This window comes from Stegastes partitus, unplaced genomic scaffold (assembly GCF_000690725.1).
Source record: "Stegastes partitus isolate 25-593 unplaced genomic scaffold, Stegastes_partitus-1.0.2 Scaffold727, whole genome shotgun sequence".
Taxonomy (NCBI): domain Eukaryota; kingdom Metazoa; phylum Chordata; class Actinopteri; family Pomacentridae; genus Stegastes; species Stegastes partitus.
Genome location: NW_007578458.1, coordinates 261,636 through 282,809, shown reverse-complemented (window position 1 = coordinate 282,809; position 21,174 = coordinate 261,636). Strand labels below are relative to the sequence as shown.

The window sequence follows — 21,174 nt, the reverse complement described above, 5'->3', positions numbered from 1 at the left end:
ATCTGGAATTTAACAGAGCAGAGAAACTCTGTAAAATAAGTAAACTGTTAAAACAAATAGCAGTGAAAAACTTTTAAACGTTAATCTTTTATAGTGCACTCCATACAGACCAGACATAAACACGCAGGCACACTTTCATACAGTAAGAGGTGGTGGTTTATTTGAACATGTGAGTCAGCCGGTCCCTGTGGGCTGCAGCTGGAGACTCGACTGCCCCACCCAGCAGCACCAGCGTCATATGTGGTTGCAACTCCCCCAATCTCCCCTCAGCCAAACTCCCTCTAATTTATGCGAGCAGGACACCCCTCCCCTTCACTTCAGGATGTATTGTCCTCCACTCTCTCTCTAAGCTGAGTTAACTTTCAAAACGGAGCCTTTCACTCACAGAACTGTGGTGGAAGTAAAGAGCAACTTCTGGAGAGCTGTTGTTGGCGGCCGCATGCCTGTCTGTGGTGAGTGTATTTTTATGTTTGCGCTGGAATGTGCTCCTATGGCTGGAGCTGGTAGTTTTCTGTAGATTAACTGGAAGTAATTTCATTTTATACAGCATTGTTCCACAAGACAACGTGGTGTTTGCTTTTTAACCCTCCTCTGTGGTTCTAACTGCTGTTTTAGTCACTTAATGAAGACTTTCATTGAGCAGCAATCGCTTAAACAAGTCGCTGCATGTTCTCACATGATCTCTAGAAAACTCACTCAGTTCTTTCATGACATGGTCAGTGATGTTTATGACAGGAAATTCTCTGCCGAGCGAACATCTTACAGTGACATTTGATTTAAATGAAGTTGTGGCACTGATTGATGGGATGATTGACAAGTTTAGCAAGTCCACATTGGGTCTGAAGTTCTTGTTTTTAACTTGGGATACATCTTTTTGAAATGAAAGCCTGAAATTGGTTGTAAAAGTATAATTTTTTTGAGACAGTTTAGTTTTTATGGGGCCATGTTTGCCCAAATTGCTGCTTTCCCACATCCGTCCAGATGTGGTATTCTGTGATGTATGCTTTCTGACTAACCTCCTGAACTGTACACAAAAACACACAAACTTAAATCTGAGTATCAAAGAAGCTGTCAGCCATAGAAAACGACATTTACAGTCTTTGTAATTGTCGCCACCTTCTCAGACTCCTGACACAAGACCTACAAACAACATCTCAGAGCAGGATAAAGCAAATTGCTGGCTGATACTTTGTGACCCAGGTCTTGTTGCCTGAATGAGCGAGACAAGAGGAACTGTAAAAACACTCATTAAAACCCTCTCAGCCCCGAGGGCACGTGGATCTTTTGTCTGCCTACGAGATGCTCAGCGCCTGAGAAATGTGACACCACACTCTCCTTTTCAAGCCTCTGCGGTTGATGTCTCATGCTGCAGTTTTGGCTTAGACACCATTAATTTGGAGACAGAGGCGAAGCTCGCTGGAATATTTTCACCCATTTTTCTAGGAATTTCTCGCATGACACTGGCTCTCGTTGTTTATAATTCGACTGAACATTCAGGTCACTTTGTTTTCCAAACGCTGTGTTTACATGCAACTGTAGCGGGGATGTATGCATGCACCGTGTCTAATAATCACTCAGGGCGCTGTAATATCATGTGGCTGTTGTCACAATAGGCTGCTTATGTGAATCAGTGGCAGTCGGAGGCAGAGGAGCGGCGGCGGCCGGGCACAGTGCAGAGCTTCTCAGTCGGCCTCGGCCTTGTTTCTCCACTATATGAAAAGCAGCCAGATTTTCAGGGCCATTTTCAACCCGGGGGCATGTCATTTACCAAATGAATGGGCCTCTTTTCTGGACAGTTGAGCCAGTCACAGTCTATCATGACACGAGACAAGTGAGCCCACAGTATTACTTTTCACTGCACTGTTTTCAGCAGGCACATTTGCATGACTCCAGGGTACAGCATGAGCGAAGGATAATAATACTAATGCGTGAAGCGGCTCATGAACACACAGGATGGCTGTTACTGACACAGCTTGTGTTTGTCTGCACTGTCTTAACTCTTGACTAGGTGCAATGATGAACTGTCCTCCTCCATGTGGAACTGTAATCCTTCATGCTGTATTACCCACAGTACCCTTCATTGTTCTGTATAGTGTTTATGTTGTTTTATCTTTTTATCTGTATGTGCTGAAAGTCTCTATAGATTGTTGTCGCTACGTGACTAGTTCTCATGCACCTCGCTGCATAAATAGCCCTAAATGGGCACCATAATTATTGACTGAATGGACTAACATTAGGTATTATATTCATATAATATAGATAGTCTTTTTCCACTTAAAGAGAGAGTATGCCATTCTAAATACTCTGTCACATTCTGCTAATATTTCCTCAGGGTGTACTAGCTCTCCACTTGCTAATGGGAAACAATCAAATTAGTTAGGACAAATCCACACAACACTGTTCCAAGTACACAATGCAAAAGACAAAGAGACGTACAATAAATCTTACCACTAAATGTGCTTTATGATACCTAATAAGTAGCATAATATCAACAATCCAGTAGATTAGCAGTAGCCCACCCATGTAAAATGCTCATCTATATCTGAATTTTAGCATCATTCATTTATTCAAGCTTTGGAAATTAAATATCTTCACAAAAAGGTTTTTAAAAAAGTCTCTCTGGAAACTTCCTGGGTTGTAATTAAGTGAGGATAATTAACAAAATGTACTCTTAACCACATGGTCAGTTTGAATGTTTTGCTTCCTTTAGGTCGATCAATATGATAATTATAATAATGTTTTACAGTTCACGTGACTGCCTGTACATAAACGTGTCACTTGCACTGACGATCCCAGAGAACTACAAAGCTTCAGAGCCTCTTTCACCTCTTTGTTTAAGTTTTCCTGCCCGCAGCTTTACTTTTGTTTTACTTTCACCGCTCTACCGTCATTTCATAAACATGGCGGGCAGCTGTTTTCAACTAAAAAAATCTTTTTTAAAAAACCCCACTGTACGTGAGCAACCAGCTGGTGAATCCACCGCTGAGTTTCCAACAACGTAAGAGTAGAGTCTGACCAATACTGGATTCCTGGGCCATTAGCCAGTTTTAGGAAGCAAAAAAATGATGTATATTGATATATCAACATATACTCTTTTGTATTTTAGAGTTATAATAAAAGGTTGAATGGTCATTTTTTATGAACTTTCCAGTAATGTTTTTCACAAACTAGTTTGCAACTTACCATGAAGACAGAACTTGACTCTGCACCACCATCTGCTCTGCTGTGATATGTACTCTGCTACATGTGCTGCAGACAGTGCTGAGAGGATCGTAGACAATAGAGTCTGAGCTGATTGGCTGAACAAAACATGTAATGACTGATGATTTTTAAATTAACCCCAGCTTCTTTTTCTTTATTATAGTCCCTAAAAAGTTTCTGTATCACCATATAGGACAACATATATGCCAATACTGATACACCCGTTATATTGTACTGTTGTGTAATGGGCTCTGCTAATGGGCAAATATTGTATTTATACTCATCAGGAAGACAGAAACACAACTCCAAATTAATGTTAATATTGGTTTGTGTCCACTGAATGTAGAAATTGGCAACTGTCTGCTAACATGTTTAACTTTATAGGGTGATAGTAAGCCAGTGTTGTTGACAGCTCGTCTGTGAGTGATGCTATGTTAATAATGATATTGTGGGTAATATGATATATTACCAGACATGCAGGTAAAATCTTATTAAAAAGAATCTGATGTGTTTTCTTGTTGTTTCCGCATAAGTGGCAAAACAAATATTGCAGTTTTAACCCTACTCTAATCATCACAAATACTGTTTTTAAAAAGAAAAACGTCTTTTAAAAACATTTATATTTGACTGAACACTTTATCAGCTGTGTTGATATAAAACCAAACATCAGACAGCAGCTTTAAGGAATGTAACTGTGGCATATGAGTGTGTTTTTCTGGATAAAAGGCTGGAAAAGATGGAGCTTTAGTCAAAAACATTCGATCAGTTAAGTTTGTGATTCATAACAAGAACCACTTTGATTGTCCTTGAGTGAAATTTGCAGAATCATCCAATGTGTCTTTAATTACAGACCGCTGAAGTCATCTGGTTTAAAATGCCTCTTTATTCTAGATGTAGGATTATTGCCCTGACAGGGAAACCGCCCCCATGTGTTGTTTCTGGTCCCAAAAGTCATGGGATCATAAAAACTCAGCAAAAATTCTGTGATTTGTATTCCTCCCACGCGGGACGGAACGTTCAGTTTTTACAATAGTAGGAAACTTAAAAAAAAAGGGGGTTACATCCCGGAGAACGTGCTGCGTCTCAGGACAAAAACTCTTCGGACCGAGTGACTCGACTCCTTGTGATTTACGGTGGACTGAACCGTGGCCTCTCCATTCAAGTCCTGCTGACTGTGAGAGCAGGTCGAGCGTCGTGGCTGCGTCACTCGGTGCCTCTTCAGGCCGGGGGGTCACGTCTGAGGAGGTGGACGGGGTCACCGGGCAGGAAGACAACAACCAGCCCGGCAAAGACAGAGGCAATATCACAGCTGGGTGTCTCTGATGCTTTTGCTCTCCTGGTGCTTTATCTCAGTGTTTCCTGGCCGCTTGTGTTGAAGGTGACAGCGCTAAAGATTCAAACAATGGCTTATCATCGACAGTGGTCAGTGTTTACAGTGTTTGCCTGCTGTGTGGCATCTTGCTCTGCCTCCGCGGGGTGTCGTTTTCCTCCCCATATCTCTTGAGAGTGTTTGAATGCCTCTTTATCTCTTGCAGGATGGCTCGGTGGGGAACTTTGATGACCTGGCTCAGGAGTACTCGCAGTATTACGGCACCTCCCTCAGCGACGTGTGTGAAAGGATGGAGGAGTTACGGAAACGCAAAGTAGTGCAGGACTCAGAGATGGTAAACAGCCTTATCGGTCTTTTTCTTGTCACTTCAGCACTCATCATTGGGGTTATTTCTGCTGTTGCATTGCCAGTTTTATCACACACTTACAGGAAGAATTTTATATTTTTGGAAACATGATTATTTACATTCTTGAGGCATATCGTAGGTTTTTGCTGGCTCAGAAATGGCCTTTCGGGGGTGACAAAGCATGACAGTAAGCATAATATCTCTGTCCATCAGCATAGTTGACAGAAATCTATGCATTTTCCTGCAATTTCTCACCAATTTCGGAACAGAAATGTCTCCTATGCATGAGTAAATGAAACTCCAGTTTCCAAAACTACTTTTAAAAATTGTACTTTTTATTTTAAACCTGCTGATTTTCATTTGGTGCTGTATTAAAACGTCTTTGGAAGGTGCCAACATTACAATCTACGCAGAAATTGATGTCATTCTTATAGCTGCCATTTCTGTATGAAGTTCCAACCAGCAACTGGGGAGCTTAGCTTAGCATGAATAATGGAAATTGCTAACGAGCTCTGTCTGAAGGTGTTTTTTCACATCTAACCGTCAACATTAGAGCGAATACACAAATTTCCTTCGTGTTGTGTTAAGTGTCTGGTTGGTTTTAACCTTATGTAGCCTTTTGTGGACCGTTAAATGTATATTATGTCTTAGTAAATTAAAACCTAATTAATAGTACCATCTAAATATTAGTTGTTGTTTTTTTTAATTCAGTTTTTTTAAAATCATTTTGATGCTGGATAAAATGTTTTTGGGACGCACCAAAGATATGTTATGCACAGGAATTAATGCCACTCTCATATCTGCTGGTTAGCTTAGCTTAGCATAAATACTGGAAACAGCTACCTAACTCTGTCCCACCCTTGTTTTTCTCATCAAACTCTCAGCATGAAAGCGAAATAGACACATTTCCCAACTGTTCCTTTAACTTGTGGGTCCTGGTTTTCACTTCATGTTGTGTTAAGTGTCTGTTTGGTTTCAACCTTACGTAGCCTTTAATTTGCTTGTGGAGTACAGATGTAAACATTACTTTATGTCATGCTGAACATTTACTGATGTTGTAAATGAAAATATTAAGTTACAAAAATAATTTTTGTTTAAGTGTTTCCTCAAAGTCAGTTTATGAAATTCAGATACGTTCAAACACCAGTTAGCGGCAGAGATCACAACCACTGACGCATAATTTAATTGTCCCTTAATGTGGACTGGCTGATTCAGTCAGATGAATATTATGTCTAGATTTATGTGATGACTCTATAATTTACTCCTCCGCTTCCCCTGCTCATGTGTTTCAGGGAAAGATTGACTCAGTGGCCACATCACTGCAGCTCCGCTCTCAGATCCAGGTGAGTGTCCGACTCTCAGTGTGTCAAACCCCGTGAGGAGGCAACTTCCTCCTCTGTGCGTCAGCAGACAGGCTGATAAGAGGCAGAGGAATGGCCTTGTCATGATTGTCTAGCACAAAAAAGCAACGCAGGAGACCACAGATTCACATTTGACCCAGAATGCGGCAGCGAAGTGGCCTTGAGAATGTTGTTTAATGTTTGGGAAAAAAGCTTCTAAAATATGGTGAAGTAGGATAAGTGGAATTTTTTTCTTGCCACAAAATTTACTACCTGAACTTCCTAATTACACTCCACATAAGCTAATTCCATCAGGTATGTAATTTTCCTGCCACACTTTAAAGGAAAGCCTCGTAATTAAATCCCCCCCGGTTGTTTGGGAAAGTGCGAACTTTAAACAGCTCAGTAAATGAGAGCGTTGCTGCTGCACCGTACATGTTTACATTCACATTTTTCAATCTCCTTAAGGAATCCCTGGGACTCAGCAGTACTACATCGACTCCAGAGACCGAGAGAAGGTAAAAATAAATACAATAACAATCTGTGTTGAAAAATGGATGCATTCAATGTATTTTTGGACACAGTTTCCATAATTAGGCGAAGCATCTGCAAGTACAAGGATTTATAGGCTAATAAACATGGCTGGGACTATTATTTCCTCTAGATTGTGTCTTAGTTAGAACTTATTTAAGTCACATCACCTCTGGAAGCTAAGCTGCGATTACCTTTCCTGTAGTATATCCATCACTTCCATAGACACGTGCATTTCCTCCGTTTCCTGCTGCCCCACGCATCACATTTATGAAGCATTTCTGTCTCACCTCTGAACTTCCTTCCTTCCCTCCATTGTCTCTTTTGAAGGATTTTGAGGATTAGTCATATTTTGTCATTGAAAAACTGAATAAGATGAAAGACTTTAGGTGGTGACTAACGAAAAAGCAGCATATTGATTTGATTACGTCTGTTAAAGAGACAGACAGTGGCTCGAAACTTGAGCAATATCCCAGTGTTTCAGGAGTTAATTATCAGTGTGAATGGGCACATAGAGGTACAAATAAAAAAAAACCTCCATCTGTTACTCATGTGTTTGAACAGGAAAGTTGCACTGCCCCCTAGTGGTGTCATTACATAACGTTAGAAGTAACCCCAGAGGGGACTGATGGAGGCCAGAAACAGAAAGTAGCATCACTTTTTGGAAACCAATCCCATTATTTTTGCACTTTTTAAAAATTTTCCTTTAGTTATGTTTTCTTTAGGATCCCACAAATAAACACACCACTTTTTCTGGATGATTTTTGTGGCAGAGCTCTAACGATCGGCGATGTGCGTATTGATTATTACCAAACACACAGGGTGATTATCGTTTAAGAAGCAATTGATGTGTTTCCTTTTCATTGTGTTTAGTCTCTTTGCAAACAAGTAAAGACAAGGCAAAATGTTGATAATGTTTTAAAGTCTATGTCCAGAATATTTACAATCAAACCCAAATACACATTAGCACACACAGTGTCTCAGCAGCAACTGCACGCTCACATACATACAGATTCAAAACAAAAATAGGAAACCTAAAAGTCTGCACAATTTGTACAGAAATAGGGAGTCCAAATGGTCCAACTGCAGAAGCAAAGTATTCCACATTGTAGCTGCAATGAGGCAAAAAGTCTGTGATCGGTTTAATGTAAAATAGCCCAGCAACAGAAAAGAAAAAAGATCCCACTGGTTTGGCAGATTTGTCGCTGGATGATCCTCCTCCATGCATAATCCCTGTTTCTCTGGCTTTCAGCTATTTCCACAAATATCCATTTGTGATGCACTTTAATCTAAGAAGTTTCCTACAGACTCCCAGTGCTTCACTCTTTCGCCTCGATTTGGCAATCAGCTGATCGCAAAAGTCAGCTGGCCACCAGCCGCGACAGAACAAAGCATGACAGGAACCCATTAACATAGCTATGTGACTTTACAGGATAAGAATATTTTATAAAGATTACACCTAATCGTTGTTTTGTTAACCTGGCTCATCAATAAAGTGTCTTCATGTCATGGGATGTAGTAAATCAGATCTTGTGAAGCCTTTTTGAGAGCCACAGAAAAAAAGAATGTGATTTGGAGCTTTTAATCTTTCAGCCAAAAATGTGTATATTTTGTCTCCCGTATAGTTTTTATGGTAAAACGTGGAAGAGGGAAAACTACGATGACGTTTCACTCTATAACGCTAAATGCAATCCATAGTTTGAGTCACAGACGTAGATTTTAGAGGCGATACAGGAGTTAAATCACCTGCAACACATGCATTTGCCCCCCACGAACAGGACAATGAATTACAGCACTGCAAAATTTCTAAGAGATTTACTGCTTTATGTTCTTGTATATTTTTGAAACATCACCTAGAACCTTTGTTTTTTTCCTTTACATAAATTGACATTTTGCCATAAATTTATGTAGAAAAAGCACAAATTGAAGCATAAAAATTTCTCAGAATGCAAGAATAATAGGACCTCAAGTTTACCTGCTTGCTGTGTTTCCTCCTGATGTTCAAGCAAAACTTACACCCACAGCTTCAGTATCATGCTGTTCTGCTGGTGCTGTGAAATATGTGTATAAAATCATCTTTACTTTCATCTGTTTCCTGGTGTTTGGGGGAAAAAAATAAGCCAAGATGAATCTTTGGGCTGTCATCAAGCTGAAATATATGCATTTAATACACTTGAGACATCACATATGTCTTATAATTTAGTTAACTGTTCTTTAAAGCAAGGTGATAAACCACATCTCTTCAAATATACTGTTGTAAAAGACAAACCAGAAGACAATTCAGTTAATTAATAAAAAGTTAACTTGTGTTGCACTGGTCATGTATCTGTGATCAGCGAGGAAACTTAAACCCAAATGAGATCTGATCTGCTGTCAAAGTAAAACACTGATGAACCAGAAACAAGTGTCATCTGAGGGAGAGAGAGACTGTGAGAAAGACAGACGAACACAACAACCAGTTCAGACAGACAGACAGACAGACAGACAGACAGAAAGAGGGAGGGTGAAAGTGTGCAGAGAATGCAGAGACCACGTTAGCGCTGCTGCTGCTGCTGCAAAACCCCAACCAGATCAGAAAAAGGCTCTATTGTTCCAGCGATGGCTGCAGAGCGCTGACCTCTGTTCATCAGCCAAGAGCAGTCAGTCTGTTTCATCTGCTTTCACTACTTTGATTTCTGCTTTACTGCGACGCTGCTGTCATGAGGCACAGTGAGCTTTTGTGATACTGCTTCTTTTTTTTTTCTTTTTTTTTTTTTTTGTTAATCTGACGCACGACACACTTGATGAGGGAGATGATGAGATAGCAGGGAAAATGAAGAAAATAACTTTGGATAACAGGTACTGCTCTGTCCGAGGGTTTGAATCCTCATTGAAGCTCTTCAAGTGAAGCTAATGTTGTTGTTCGATTTTTTAGGTTTCCTGTGCACAAATCCAGCTCGGATGATGGATCAGGAGGTAAAGTTGAAGTTTTACTGACATATTGGTGTTTTTAATGTTTTGCATGTTTTATTCTAGATTAATTACGCAACAATGAACCTTACAGAAAAGATATTTCTTCTTTAACAATTGCGTTTACAGTAAATAGAAAGTCAGTCCTTTATAAAAAAATTTTTTTAAATCTGCTTTTACTTTTGTATTTTGGCAAAATGTATAGAACAATACTTATCGTTTAACAGTCGTGTGAATATATGCGTTTAATTTTGTGTTTATACTGTTTCAGATTTAGTTTTTCCCTTTGTGTTAAAATAAACTGATTGCATTTAACAGGAAAATGGGATGGAAAGAGAAAGAGCAAGTCTTTTTGGCAGAATTTCCGAAAGTCACAGAAGGGAGTGATGCGTCAGATTTCTAAAGGTGCGTCAAATAAACACGAATTCATGTGGCATTTCTGTGTAAAGGAGTTATTCAGCCACATACTTCTGTGTTTTTATTATTCGACGCTCTTGGAGTTTGTCAGGATGGTATAGTAAAACTTTTTGTTTCGACTTTTTGCAGGTGATGATGTCGGTTTCGTGGCCAGCGAAATCACCATGAGTGACGAGGAACGTATTCAGCTGATGATGATGGTGAAGGAGAATATGATCTCTATAGAGGAAGCCCTGGCACGGGTACGATATACGGCATCCCACTTAACCTGATTTTACTGCTGTATTTATCTCTTTTTCTGTGATTTTCAGAATTTTCTTTGAAAAAGTAAACTAATTGCAGTGCTTTAAGTTGAGTTCCTTTCAAAAAAAAACACATTGCTGTTCAATCAAGAATTCTGATTATTTCTTCAAAACCCCTTTGAACATTTGTTTTGGATAGACTGCATAAAGGCATCATCAGAATGTAGGACAATGTGAGCAAATCTTGGATGTATTACAAGAAATAGAAATGATCAGTCAAGGTTGTCTGTTTACTACATGATATATTCAACTACATTTAATTTTTTTGGACGTAGTAACATTCTGATGTTGGCATATGGTCAAATCACAGTTTATCTGCATGGGGAAAAAAAATACTAGTGTCATATTTCCCAGCTGTTCAGGAATTAAATAGTGGATCAGCTGGTAGATTACACATAGTGTACTCTACGCATGCATCATTAACTAACAGGGTCATCCTCTTTTTGCAGCTGAAGGAGTTTGAAGTACAAAACAGACAAACATGCAAGCCCGATCTCACGGAGTGGACCGACCCCTGCGGCCCCAACACAAACGAGTCGCTCGGCTGCAACGTAAGTCTCTGAGCTCCGAGGGCATCTTAGTTGCTTTTTAATGCTGAATCACGACTCCAGGCAGTGTGTTGTTGCGTGAGGGCCTCTGATCTGCCAGTGCCAAGGCTGCTGAGCTGTTGACAGTGCCTCTCTCTTTCGCTCTGTCCATGTCCCGGCAGTGAACCGGGGCCCCTCTAAAGCCCAGCAGCTCAGGGCCCTCTCCCAACTGCAGGGCACTGGGCGGACTTCTATTCATCGCTGTCAAAGCGCTAACCCCCTATTGTGCTGCAGTGAGCGGGTGGATTCAGCACAGGGCCCTGTTATGCAGGCCGCAGCTCTTTATGCATGGGTGGGGTGATTAGGGGGCTCAGCTTCAGGGCACATTTTTCAGATTCGTCTGGATGGCCTGACTATTTCTCTTTGCTCTGTGTGCATTCGCCTCTCACTTTCTCTTTTTGCATATTTGTATGATGCATCTCCTCCCCTGTTGATCTTTTGTTAATTATAGAGCGTTTCTTCTTGAGTTTCTGCTGTATAATCTGCTTTCATTTTCTCTTTTGATGTGTATTTTGGGAAGCTGCTAATGTTTTGGTCAGCGTATAAATCTTCAGCACGTATGACCTTTTTTCTTCAAGTGCACCACTGACGTTTTTATTTTGTTTCGTTGAAGGTGATTTCCAGGCAACGTGCTTTTTGTTTTCCCACGAATAGAAAATCTTTTGTAGTCTGTTATGAGTCCGTGCTCGCTGTCCTCACAGTCACTGCTGTGGTTTCCTACCACATAAGTATATCTTGCTACGAATAGTTTCAGCATGCACCTGCAGCATGTACGCAGCTGACATGCAAATATTAGGCCTCTGAACTTGTGTATGCTGTTAAAAGACCCACATTGCTGCTTACCTGCAAAGCTCTGTTGTGAGGTTAAATGTTTTATGAATTCTTACCGATCTCTCCTGTCAGCCCTGCGACCTGTCAGACAACGAACAAGAGGAATCCGTGACGTTCAGGAGGCTCCACAAACTGGTCAACTCAACTCGGAAAGTGAAGAAGAAGCTGATCAGAATTGATGAGGCTAAGAGGCCTGGAGCAGAGGGTACTGAAACCACTGTCAGAAAATATCAAACAAAGCGCACATGGCAGACGTCAAAGTCTTTGCAGAAACTGATGCATTATTTGGATTTTCATTGTCGTTTTATGGGATGCTGCACAATAAAACACGCGAGACAGGTTGCGGTTTTTATGCAAATCAAATTCCCAGGTATTTTGGTCTTTGCAGTAAGAGCAGACCGTGTATTATGAGGAAATAGTGCACCTGGGAAACCGCAATGCTGAATGTGACGTAGATTCTCGAGAAAATATCAGTAATTGTGCTGAATCTAATTACTGTTTGACTAAGCGTACGTGCTGTGATAACAGTAGTTACTGTGTGTTTTCACTTGGTGCAGAGTAAATGGTTTGAAGAACACTCACTTTATTTTTCCCCCAATCTTTGTCTGCGTGATTACAGTTTGATTGCTTTCCAAACATAAAGGTTTTCAGTGTTTGGCCGGTACATTTTTCTTAGCAGGTTGTAAACACATCTGAAACAGCAGGTAAACAATGAGGAACTGCAACAAAACTTTAAAAAAAATGGAATGATGGTTAGAGATGTCCTAGTGTTGGCCTGACTTGACTACTGGAGCTGATATTTGCTAGAAATCTGCAGATAGTAATTCAATTTGAGTAATGCGTCTTCAATTCACAACACAAGTAATCTCATATTAGTGTTATTTTATTGCATGCTAATCCCCTCTTTTCTCTCTCTTCCCGCCCAGAGAGCCTGAATGTAGATCTTCCCTGCGGAGATGCCAGCCTCCCTCTGTATTCGGGAGTGCAGAGGAAGCCTGTAGTTTGTCCCGTGGACTCGCTGGCTTCAGCTCTGCAGGAACAACTTACCTACGACAGGGACTCAGACAGCCTGACCACCTCCCCTTCATCCAGCAGCCTGGACACCTGCAGCAGCCAGAAGATCTTCCAGGCCTTAAGCAAGTCTAGCGGGAGTCCTGTTCACCAGCAGACCGGTGTGGCAGCAGCAGATGTGAAGGAGGCGGCTGAGGGCAGTGGCTCCTCTGTTTCTGAAATGGAGGGTTGCAATGAGGAGGAACCCGCAATTGCACGATCAGTGACCGACGGGGAGCTTCGTAACCGGGTCCTCAACCCACTCAGCCACCACGGGGTGAGTACAGAGGAGCCTTTGAAGAAGGACTGCAGTTTGACAAGTTGTTCATTGTTAACAGTGGTCTGTTGTGCAAAATTAAAGATAAACTCAGCTATTCTATTGCAATACACTTTGTCAAATTCAGCGAATGTCTCCTCACAGTCCTCTAGCTGTCCATTGTGTGTACGCTGAAAAACATCCAGTGTCTTTACATATTCCACTGTCTTTTCACGTCCAGTGTTAGTACCATCCTTCAATACTCTCAGTTGCACTCCTTTGAAACAGAACATATGTTTCCATAACATGTTTTTATATGTATTTTGAGGTTGACTGCATTAAAGGAAGTTAATGGAAACGACAAAATTCGACAACGCTTCCCCAAAACTTCACATTGTTACGGGTGGTTTTTGCCTTTATTGTAAGAGAGTTAAAGCACATAACGGGAGATGGAAACAGCTTTTTAGAATAAGTTCAGTCATGAGCAAACATTTAACTCACATAACTGATAAAGTGTTTCTGCTTTTTTCATTGTCTTCCCCTCTGGACAGCATGACACATGTCCAAAACCAGCTGTCATGAAAAACTTTCCTGTTTAAAAACAGTTCCTGAGATTTGTCTCCATTTTTCTTGTCTGGTTTGTTTCTTCTTTGAGATATGTTTAGTTGTTTTCCCTCCCTGCCCAGACATTATGTTTTGTATGTAAAAATTCCCTGCAGATGTCACATCAATGCCAAACTAAACTGATACTGATCAGCATTCTGCAAAACCAGCCTGCATGTTTTGTTTCAGCACCTGTATTGTAGACTGATACGTGACTGCTTCAGTAACTAATGGAGACTCTCATGTACTTTTTCTATAATATAGTCAATCATTTTCTTCGTAACAGTCAAGTTCCACAAATTGGTCATCTAATCTTGCTGCTGATATGTCCTAACTGAAACTTATTCTTCAACAAAAACTCAAATTGTAGCCAAAATTATGGACAGAACTGAAGCTCAAGCTGCAGTTCCTCCAGTGATATCTGGAGTCATGCTCTAAAATCTCGCCTCTTTTTATTTCACTTTGTTTTTTTCCACAGAGAGCTTGTAGCTTTGGAGGATTTGACCTGACCAACCGCTCAGGGCACGCTGTCATCTCTGACAATGATAACATTGTATGTAACTACTATTCTACCTGAACTCAGTCAAACAATTACACTGTTTAACTTTGTTTACTTATTTGCTTCTGTTTTTTTTCTGTTTTTTTTTTATTTTTTATTTTTTATTTTTCTGTGTGCATGTAAATTAGAACAAAGATGGAGAAGGCGGTGTGAGAGATGGCGTTAAGTCTCCGACGATGTCCCGTATTTCTCTGGGCAAAAAAGTCAAGTCTGTGAGAGAGACGATGAGAAAACACATATCCAAGAGATACCACTGTTCTCTCTCGGAACAGGTAGGTTTTAGAAGCGTTTATCTGCGTTACTGTTGCAGATTGTACGTTGTGGTGATGTTGTGATGACTGTGAAGCATGTTTTATCATTGTTTTTTCCTTCTGTGTCTTAGTCAAGCCCAGACCGACTATCCAGCTGCCCTCACTCGCCTCCGACAGACTCTGACTCTTTGGAGAAACCCAAACTGAAGCCAGGAGGCTCTGTGGAAAGCCTGAGGAGCTCCCTCAGCGGACAAAGTTCCATGAGTAAGTCTTTACAGATCTGGGTGTACGTGCAAATAATCCCCAGTGTTTGTTTTAGCTTGTCCTTGGAACACCAGATGTGCGGTGTTTATCGTACACGTGTTTGAAGGACTTTAAATCGCCTTTGAGATAGTCTAAACGTTCTGGTCTCGCCATATTCATCTGTGCGGAAAACTGTTAACTTCTGACACTTCGGTCAGGTTAAAAAAACACATAAAGGATCTGTTCTTTTGGTATTTGTGTAGGCGGTCAGACAGTGGGCACCACTGATTCCTCCAACAGCAACAGAGAGAGCGTGAAGTCTGAGGATGGAGAGGAAGATGAGCTGCCTTACCGTGGACCCTTCTGTGGACGAGCTCTGGTTCACACCGACTTCACCCCAAGTCCATACGACACCGACTCCCTCAAATTGAAGGTACGCTACATTAAATCACACACTACGCAGAGATGAGCTTAGGTTTTCAAAAGAACCTCAAGCGTCACTGGTGTGGTTTTGCAGAGCGGAGATGTCATCGACATCATCAGCAAGCCTCCGATGGGAACGTGGATGGGGATGCTCAACGGCAAAGTCGGCACCTTCAAGTTCATCTATGTGGATGTTCTGAATGAAGAGGAGGTGAAGCCCAAAAAGACACGCAGGAGGAGGAAGGCCCGGCAACCCAAACCCACCTCTGTGGAGGAGCTACTCGATCGCATCAACCTCAAAGTAATGATCTCGTGACATATTAAAAACCTGTTTCACACACAGAGGTGGGATTTTATATGACACACGCATCGGAATTAATTTGACAGTTGTAAACAAAAACAGTTTTGGGATTTTCAGTGTACTCAAAGATATGAGTGTTAGATGAAAGGAACGCCAGTGGGAGATGGGTTTTAGCTCCATCAAAAGGAAGAGTTTGACATTTTTGGGACATGCAGTTATTCGCTCTCTTGGTGAGAGTTACATAATTGAAGCCACTCCTGTATCTGTCTGCTAAGTTGTAAGCTTGAACCAAGAAACTAAGAATACCTGCACCTCTCTAAGTAGCTCAATAATGAACATATATCTTGTTGGTTAAATTCATAAGAAGAACAAAGTGTAACAGTGACAAGTTGTGCTTTTAGAGGATTTTATGTGGTTCATTTTTTTCTTGGCTAACTGCATTAAATTCAGTCCACAACTTGTCTTTTTATACGTTCTTTTTCTAATAAGATATTACATGTTTGTAAGCTTTAATTTACTTGCCTTCATCTCACACTCAGCAAGTCAGCAAATCCAAAATCCAATCCTATCCAAAATGTCAAACTTGCTGAACACTGAATTTTTCATCCACAAGTACACAGATACAGATTCAAGTTATGTGTGATCAAATTAATTCCTCCCACATATTTTTATTGGTCTGTTTTGTGCCTCATCCATCCTCCCCTCTCCACAGGAGCATCTTCCCACCTTCCTTTTCAATGGTTACGAGGATCTGGACACGTTCAAGTTGCTCGAGGAGGAGGACCTGGATGAGCTGAACATCAGAGACCCTCAGCACAGAGCTGTGCTGCTCACTGCCGTGGAGCTGCTGCAGGAGTATGACGGTGGGTCAGATGAACACGCTCATGACAGGCAAATTCAAATCAAATGTAAGGTTAGAATATTCCAGGGTTTACACAAAGCTTAACGCTTAATTGGCAACCTTGCAAATACTGTTTATGTCTGTAATATGTGTGTAGGTGAAGGTAGGATTCTGCTGTCAGTGCAGATGTTTGAGCAAATGTTTCTCACTGATTCTCAGAGACTCCCTCTCTGGTTATGATCTATAATTTGTATGTTTTTAACTGCTGTACTTCAGGTTTGGCTAATTACAGAGTTTCACACATAGACTGTTTACAGAAGATGGATGTAGCAACTGTGAAGTCACGAATTGGTTTGTAGACTCTAATCCTAAAACCTCAAGTTTGGAATTAGAATTTCACCATCTTGGACATGATGAGAACTTGAGCACACCATGCATGATGATATGGTAGCAGCCAGTCAACTACTAGGTAGCTCCGCCCTACAAACATACCCTGCTACAGCTATTTTACCCTAAATGGGACCATAATTTAAAATATAAACATCACGTTGTATTGAAGAAGGCTTAAAACTAGCGACTGGGGCAATACACTCATGAGGAAAATGTTTACTGAGGTAACAGTTCAAATGAGAATTAGGGTTACTTTCTCATAGACTTCTATACAGTCAGACTTCTTTCTGCAACCAGAGGAATCTCCCCCTGCTGGCTGTTAGAGAGAATGCAGGTTTGTGTTTAAGGAAGGGATCGATGTTAAACTAACCATCTACAAACGAAGAAGGGGATCTACAACACCACTCATTAGATACTTATATTGCAGTTCTGAGATCCCCCATGTCAGTCTTGATTCGTTCATGAACCATGTGATTTGGGGGTCAGAATAAATACCTGGGACTCCCCTCCATTCAGTTAGAACTGAAAAACCCCCTTGGATGAGAGGTGAAACCAACAACGTAAGAATCTACCTTCTACTTCTGCGTTCCATCTTTCACATCCATCTTTTATAAACGGTGTCTGGTTTCACAGCAGTATTTGTCTGAGACCATAAGATGTGACTGTCTGCCCCCTGTTGGTGGTTGCAGGGAGCAGCGACCCCGAGCGAAACAGTCCGTCTGGAGGCTCGCAGGAGAAGCTGCTGCTGGACAGGCGCGGCCTCTTAGGAGACTCCCCCCGAGACTCGGGCTGCTACGAGAGCAACGAGAACCTGGAGAATGGTAATGACAGCCTGACTCGCCTGTGAACACTGTCCTCTTCTTCAGCCCTCTTCTGCCTCATCCTTCTCTAGAAAGACTCTCGCCGTCTCCAGTCCTTCTCGATGCTCAAGCATTCCAAGCCACCAAACTCAGTTTTCATGCTCCTCTGGAAAGACTCTGCTATTGTCACATTTACTTCCTGGCGCTCTATTTTTCATAGTCACACTTTCTTCTGTTTCTGCATCACCGAAACCGTTTTGCAGTCGCTTGTGTCTGTTCAGTGCTTTGGAGAGTTGACTTTACTTGCCTTTCTTTACAAGAATTAAGTTCTCAACATAACATTCAAAATGGAGCAGCGATAACACAAGATTTTACACTATTACAGTACTAGAAAGTGAACTCACTACATATTGAACTGACTTTTCTTCACACCCTCGAACAATCTACATGTGGAGCAGCTTGTAGGTCTACTCACAAATAGATCTGCAGTTGTGTGGTGGTTTTCCGCGTGCTGAAATTGGTGACTGTTGAACCGATGTGTGATAAGAGTGTTTAAACAAACTCTAGGTTTAATTAGTTTAAAAAAAAAAAAAGAAGAAACTTTCTCAGTAATCGCAGTACATATTTACTGCGAGTGCTTGCTTTATTCATAGCTATATTATGGTTACCGTGGTTATCTGGTTTGGCTTCAGTCTGCAAAGTGTTTCTGTAAATGAGGGCTCTGAATGTCAAAAGGTCACGTGGTCGGAGAACAATGTCAACTTCAGCCACACTTGTATAGGATTTCTCTTAAGATTCTGCTGTTTGTGTGTATATTTTTTTAGTCCAGTAAAATATAATGTTGCACAATATTTTATCATGTGCCTGAAAACTGCGTAATGCAGAAGAATTTAAATATTTACTTAACAGTATAATTATAATTGTTGAAATATGGCATTTTGTATAAATGTAAATGCACTAAAATGCCGAAGGCGTAGGACAACCTTAAAATTTGTAACACGGTCAAAGTTAAACCCACTTCTGACTGAAGTGTGGCAGGTTTAGGGTCTGAAGTCTCAGCATTTTCTGAAGTGTGCTTCTGTCATGGTTGAGCGTGAGGAATAAATTGCTCCATGCTTTACCACACTCGACTGCTTTCTTCTTTTTCTTTTATTCATCATTCATTTTAGCGCACATTCAGGTTTTTGTGCTGAACCTGCTCCTCTCCTTTCACAGTCGCCACTTGTTATTTTTTTTCCCTCTGCTGTTGTTGTGTTCAAGACATATCTCAGCTCACTGCATGATCCGCACACACTATACTTGTTTATTTCAGGAAGGGACAAAAAGAGACCTTCAGCCATGAGCAGGTCCTCGTCTGGCTTTCAGTCCAGCCACCTCCCGTCCCCAGAGTCCCCTGTCCTCCCCCAGTCCTTGACCTCCACCTGCCCCAGTAAGACTTTACTCGAGGGTAAACCCAAGCACCTGCCATGTGTCCTACTGCCACGTAGACCCCCTAAGAACAGCTTAAGACTATTAAGCTCAGCAGAAGGTCATATTCCCAGGAGTCAAAGCTGCGTGGAGCTGAGAAGAATCACAGCGCCGAATCTGCTGCGGCGCTGCTCCTCCCTGAAGACCTTCCACAAAGAGCAGAAGAGCAAACTCCTCAACCTTAAAGACTGGAATCTCAACACAAAGACTGAGGATAGCACGCAGCACACGGAAAACCCTCGAAAACAGTTTACAACCACATTTCCATCCTCCCAGACATCATGCAATGCCGTGTGCAGCACTTCAAACACAGACAAAGTGTTCGCCCCTAAAGAGGCAGAAACGACGCAGAGCACAAACCTCGAGCCGCCGCCCACGGTCCAGGCAGACAAGTCAAAGCATCACGTAGCTGCACCTTCTTCACCAAACCCACACCGAGAGCTCTCACAAACAGAAACTACCTGCAGGCCTGACTGCACAGATCACATCTCTTCAGAGGAAAACAAGCGTCGTTCAGTTTCAGCCGCCTCTGAAGCCCGCCGGCTGAAAATGAGAAGAAATGTAAAGATATCCGTCAACTGTGTAAATGTGAAAGGACTCCAGTTACAGAGTCACGATCTGAAACAGGAGCCAGTTTCTGGCCTGACCTCAGAAGCGAAGTAAGGTGTCACTTTACAGCTGCTGATTGTTGCTGTTAGGTATTGACTCTGTTTTTTTTCAGGATGATTGAAATACAGTGTTTTTCCAGATAACCAAATATTTCCGAAATGTAACCATGTAACTGAAAAGCAGCTGTAAAGATCGCGGTGCATCATAAAACTTTCTTTCTGAGATGTAGCTACAATTTAAACCATGTTTATGGACTGACGATTTCATCAAAGCAAAACCTTCATCAATAAATGACTTGTTGCTGTCATTCATACACTGCAGTTTCAGTGCAGAATCGCTCTGTCATTGCATCGACTGCACATTTTGCTAATGATATATCTTCTAAAACCATATTGACATGTAAACAAGGTAAAAGAAACTTGATTTTCACCATAGCAGGTCCTAAACCATATTTTTATCTGTTTATAAGTATATATAGTCTCTGCATTAGTGACGACAGGCCTATTCACAGGTATAAAGGTTTAAATCAGACAATAAATGATGGCTAAATGTAATAAAGGTGCTGTTGTTTCAGGGTATTGTATGTGATATCTCATGTAATATGAGGACGGAGCTATGTTTAATATGTTTAATAAAATATCTGGTGATTAATAGATGAATAAAATGTATGTTTCCAGGACAAAGCATTGCAGCTGAGAGGAAAAAAATAGAGAAAAAAATATTGAAATACATCTGAAGCAGCAACAGAAAAAGCACTGGAAAATATCCTTGTGTATTTTAAAAAGTAAACAGAAGTTTTGACAGAAAATATGGCAATTTTGTGGTTGAACATTTTTATTCCACACAAAGAATAATTTCTGTTACATTTAACAACGGACTGTCTGACAGCAGTTTCTTTATGTAATTTATGTATTTTCCTGTTTGTAAATGTTATTAATAAACTTTCTTTTCTATGCACTCTACAAAAAATGCATTAGAGGCTGTTAATCTCTGTGCTAGTCTTAATGATGTTTATAAAAGTGCATCCATTTGAAGGTAGATTTCAGTACCCAAAAGTAACTGGTATCAGAAATGAAAAAGCAGCGTTTTTGATGGCATTCCTTCATAACAAGCCCCAATAAAAAAAAAAATTAAAAAATTACCACTTTAAGCAGCACATTAAATTATTATTTTATCATCTAAACACTGTTAAATGTAAAATCTACAACAAGTCATTACTTTTGTGCATTTTAATGCGTTCATTTGTCAATATGTTGACTTTCCATATGTTGTGATTTTAAGGCTCTGAGTTAAAGCAGCATCTAGTGGCAGAGTTTGTTCACAGTTTAGCCTGAAGAGGAATTTCCTGAAGGCACTGCCTGACCAGCCCCAGCGCATCCAGGCTGGTCCCCCAGGAAAACGACACCCCCCAGCCTCCGTGGCCGTAGTTGTGGACTACAGGCACCTGGCGACCTCCCATCTGCACCAGCTCCCTCTCCACCCTCGGGCTCCTCCTGCCCGGCCTCAGACCGACCGACTGGTAGAGAACTTTGGCTTTCCTGAGCGAC

At 41.1% G+C, this 21,174-nt stretch overlaps 2 protein-coding genes across 5 annotated transcripts in view; one reads left to right on the top strand and one right to left on the bottom strand.

Annotated features, from left to right (window-relative positions):
* The first annotated feature begins 335 nt into the window (after window positions 1-335).
* Window positions 336-20,278, top strand: sash1b (SAM and SH3 domain containing 1b). Of its 4 annotated transcripts, none has more exons than XM_008291246.1 (18): window positions 336-452; window positions 4,737-4,865; window positions 6,170-6,220; window positions 6,686-6,735; window positions 9,663-9,703; window positions 10,016-10,102; window positions 10,244-10,356; window positions 10,866-10,967; window positions 11,907-12,039; window positions 12,761-13,161; window positions 14,222-14,296; window positions 14,431-14,574; window positions 14,685-14,817; window positions 15,060-15,229; window positions 15,314-15,520; window positions 16,233-16,383; window positions 17,441-17,572; window positions 18,864-20,278. In XM_008291246.1, exons 2-18 carry the CDS (start codon window positions 4,821-4,823, stop codon window positions 19,679-19,681), a joined length of 2,853 nt encoding a protein of 950 aa, XP_008289468.1. In that variant the 5' UTR covers window positions 336-452; window positions 4,737-4,820; the 3' UTR covers window positions 19,682-20,278. The 4 variants fall into 4 exon arrangements, with proteins under 4 accessions (XP_008289468.1, XP_008289470.1, XP_008289471.1 ...); XM_008291248.1 differs by lacking the exon at window positions 336-452 and adding an exon at window positions 4,364-4,579; XM_008291249.1 differs by lacking the exon at window positions 336-452 and adding an exon at window positions 4,539-4,623.
* Window positions 20,279-20,443: 165 nt separating this feature from the next.
* ddo (D-aspartate oxidase) overlaps window positions 20,444-21,174 on the bottom strand; it is an 18,656-nt gene continuing 17,925 nt past the window's right edge. Inside the window, exon 6 of the mRNA XM_008291238.1 lies at window positions 20,444-21,165. Within this exon, the coding sequence (XP_008289460.1) occupies window positions 20,946-21,165 (220 nt within the window). The 3' untranslated portion in view covers window positions 20,444-20,945. The remainder of the gene's footprint in view (window positions 21,166-21,174) is intronic.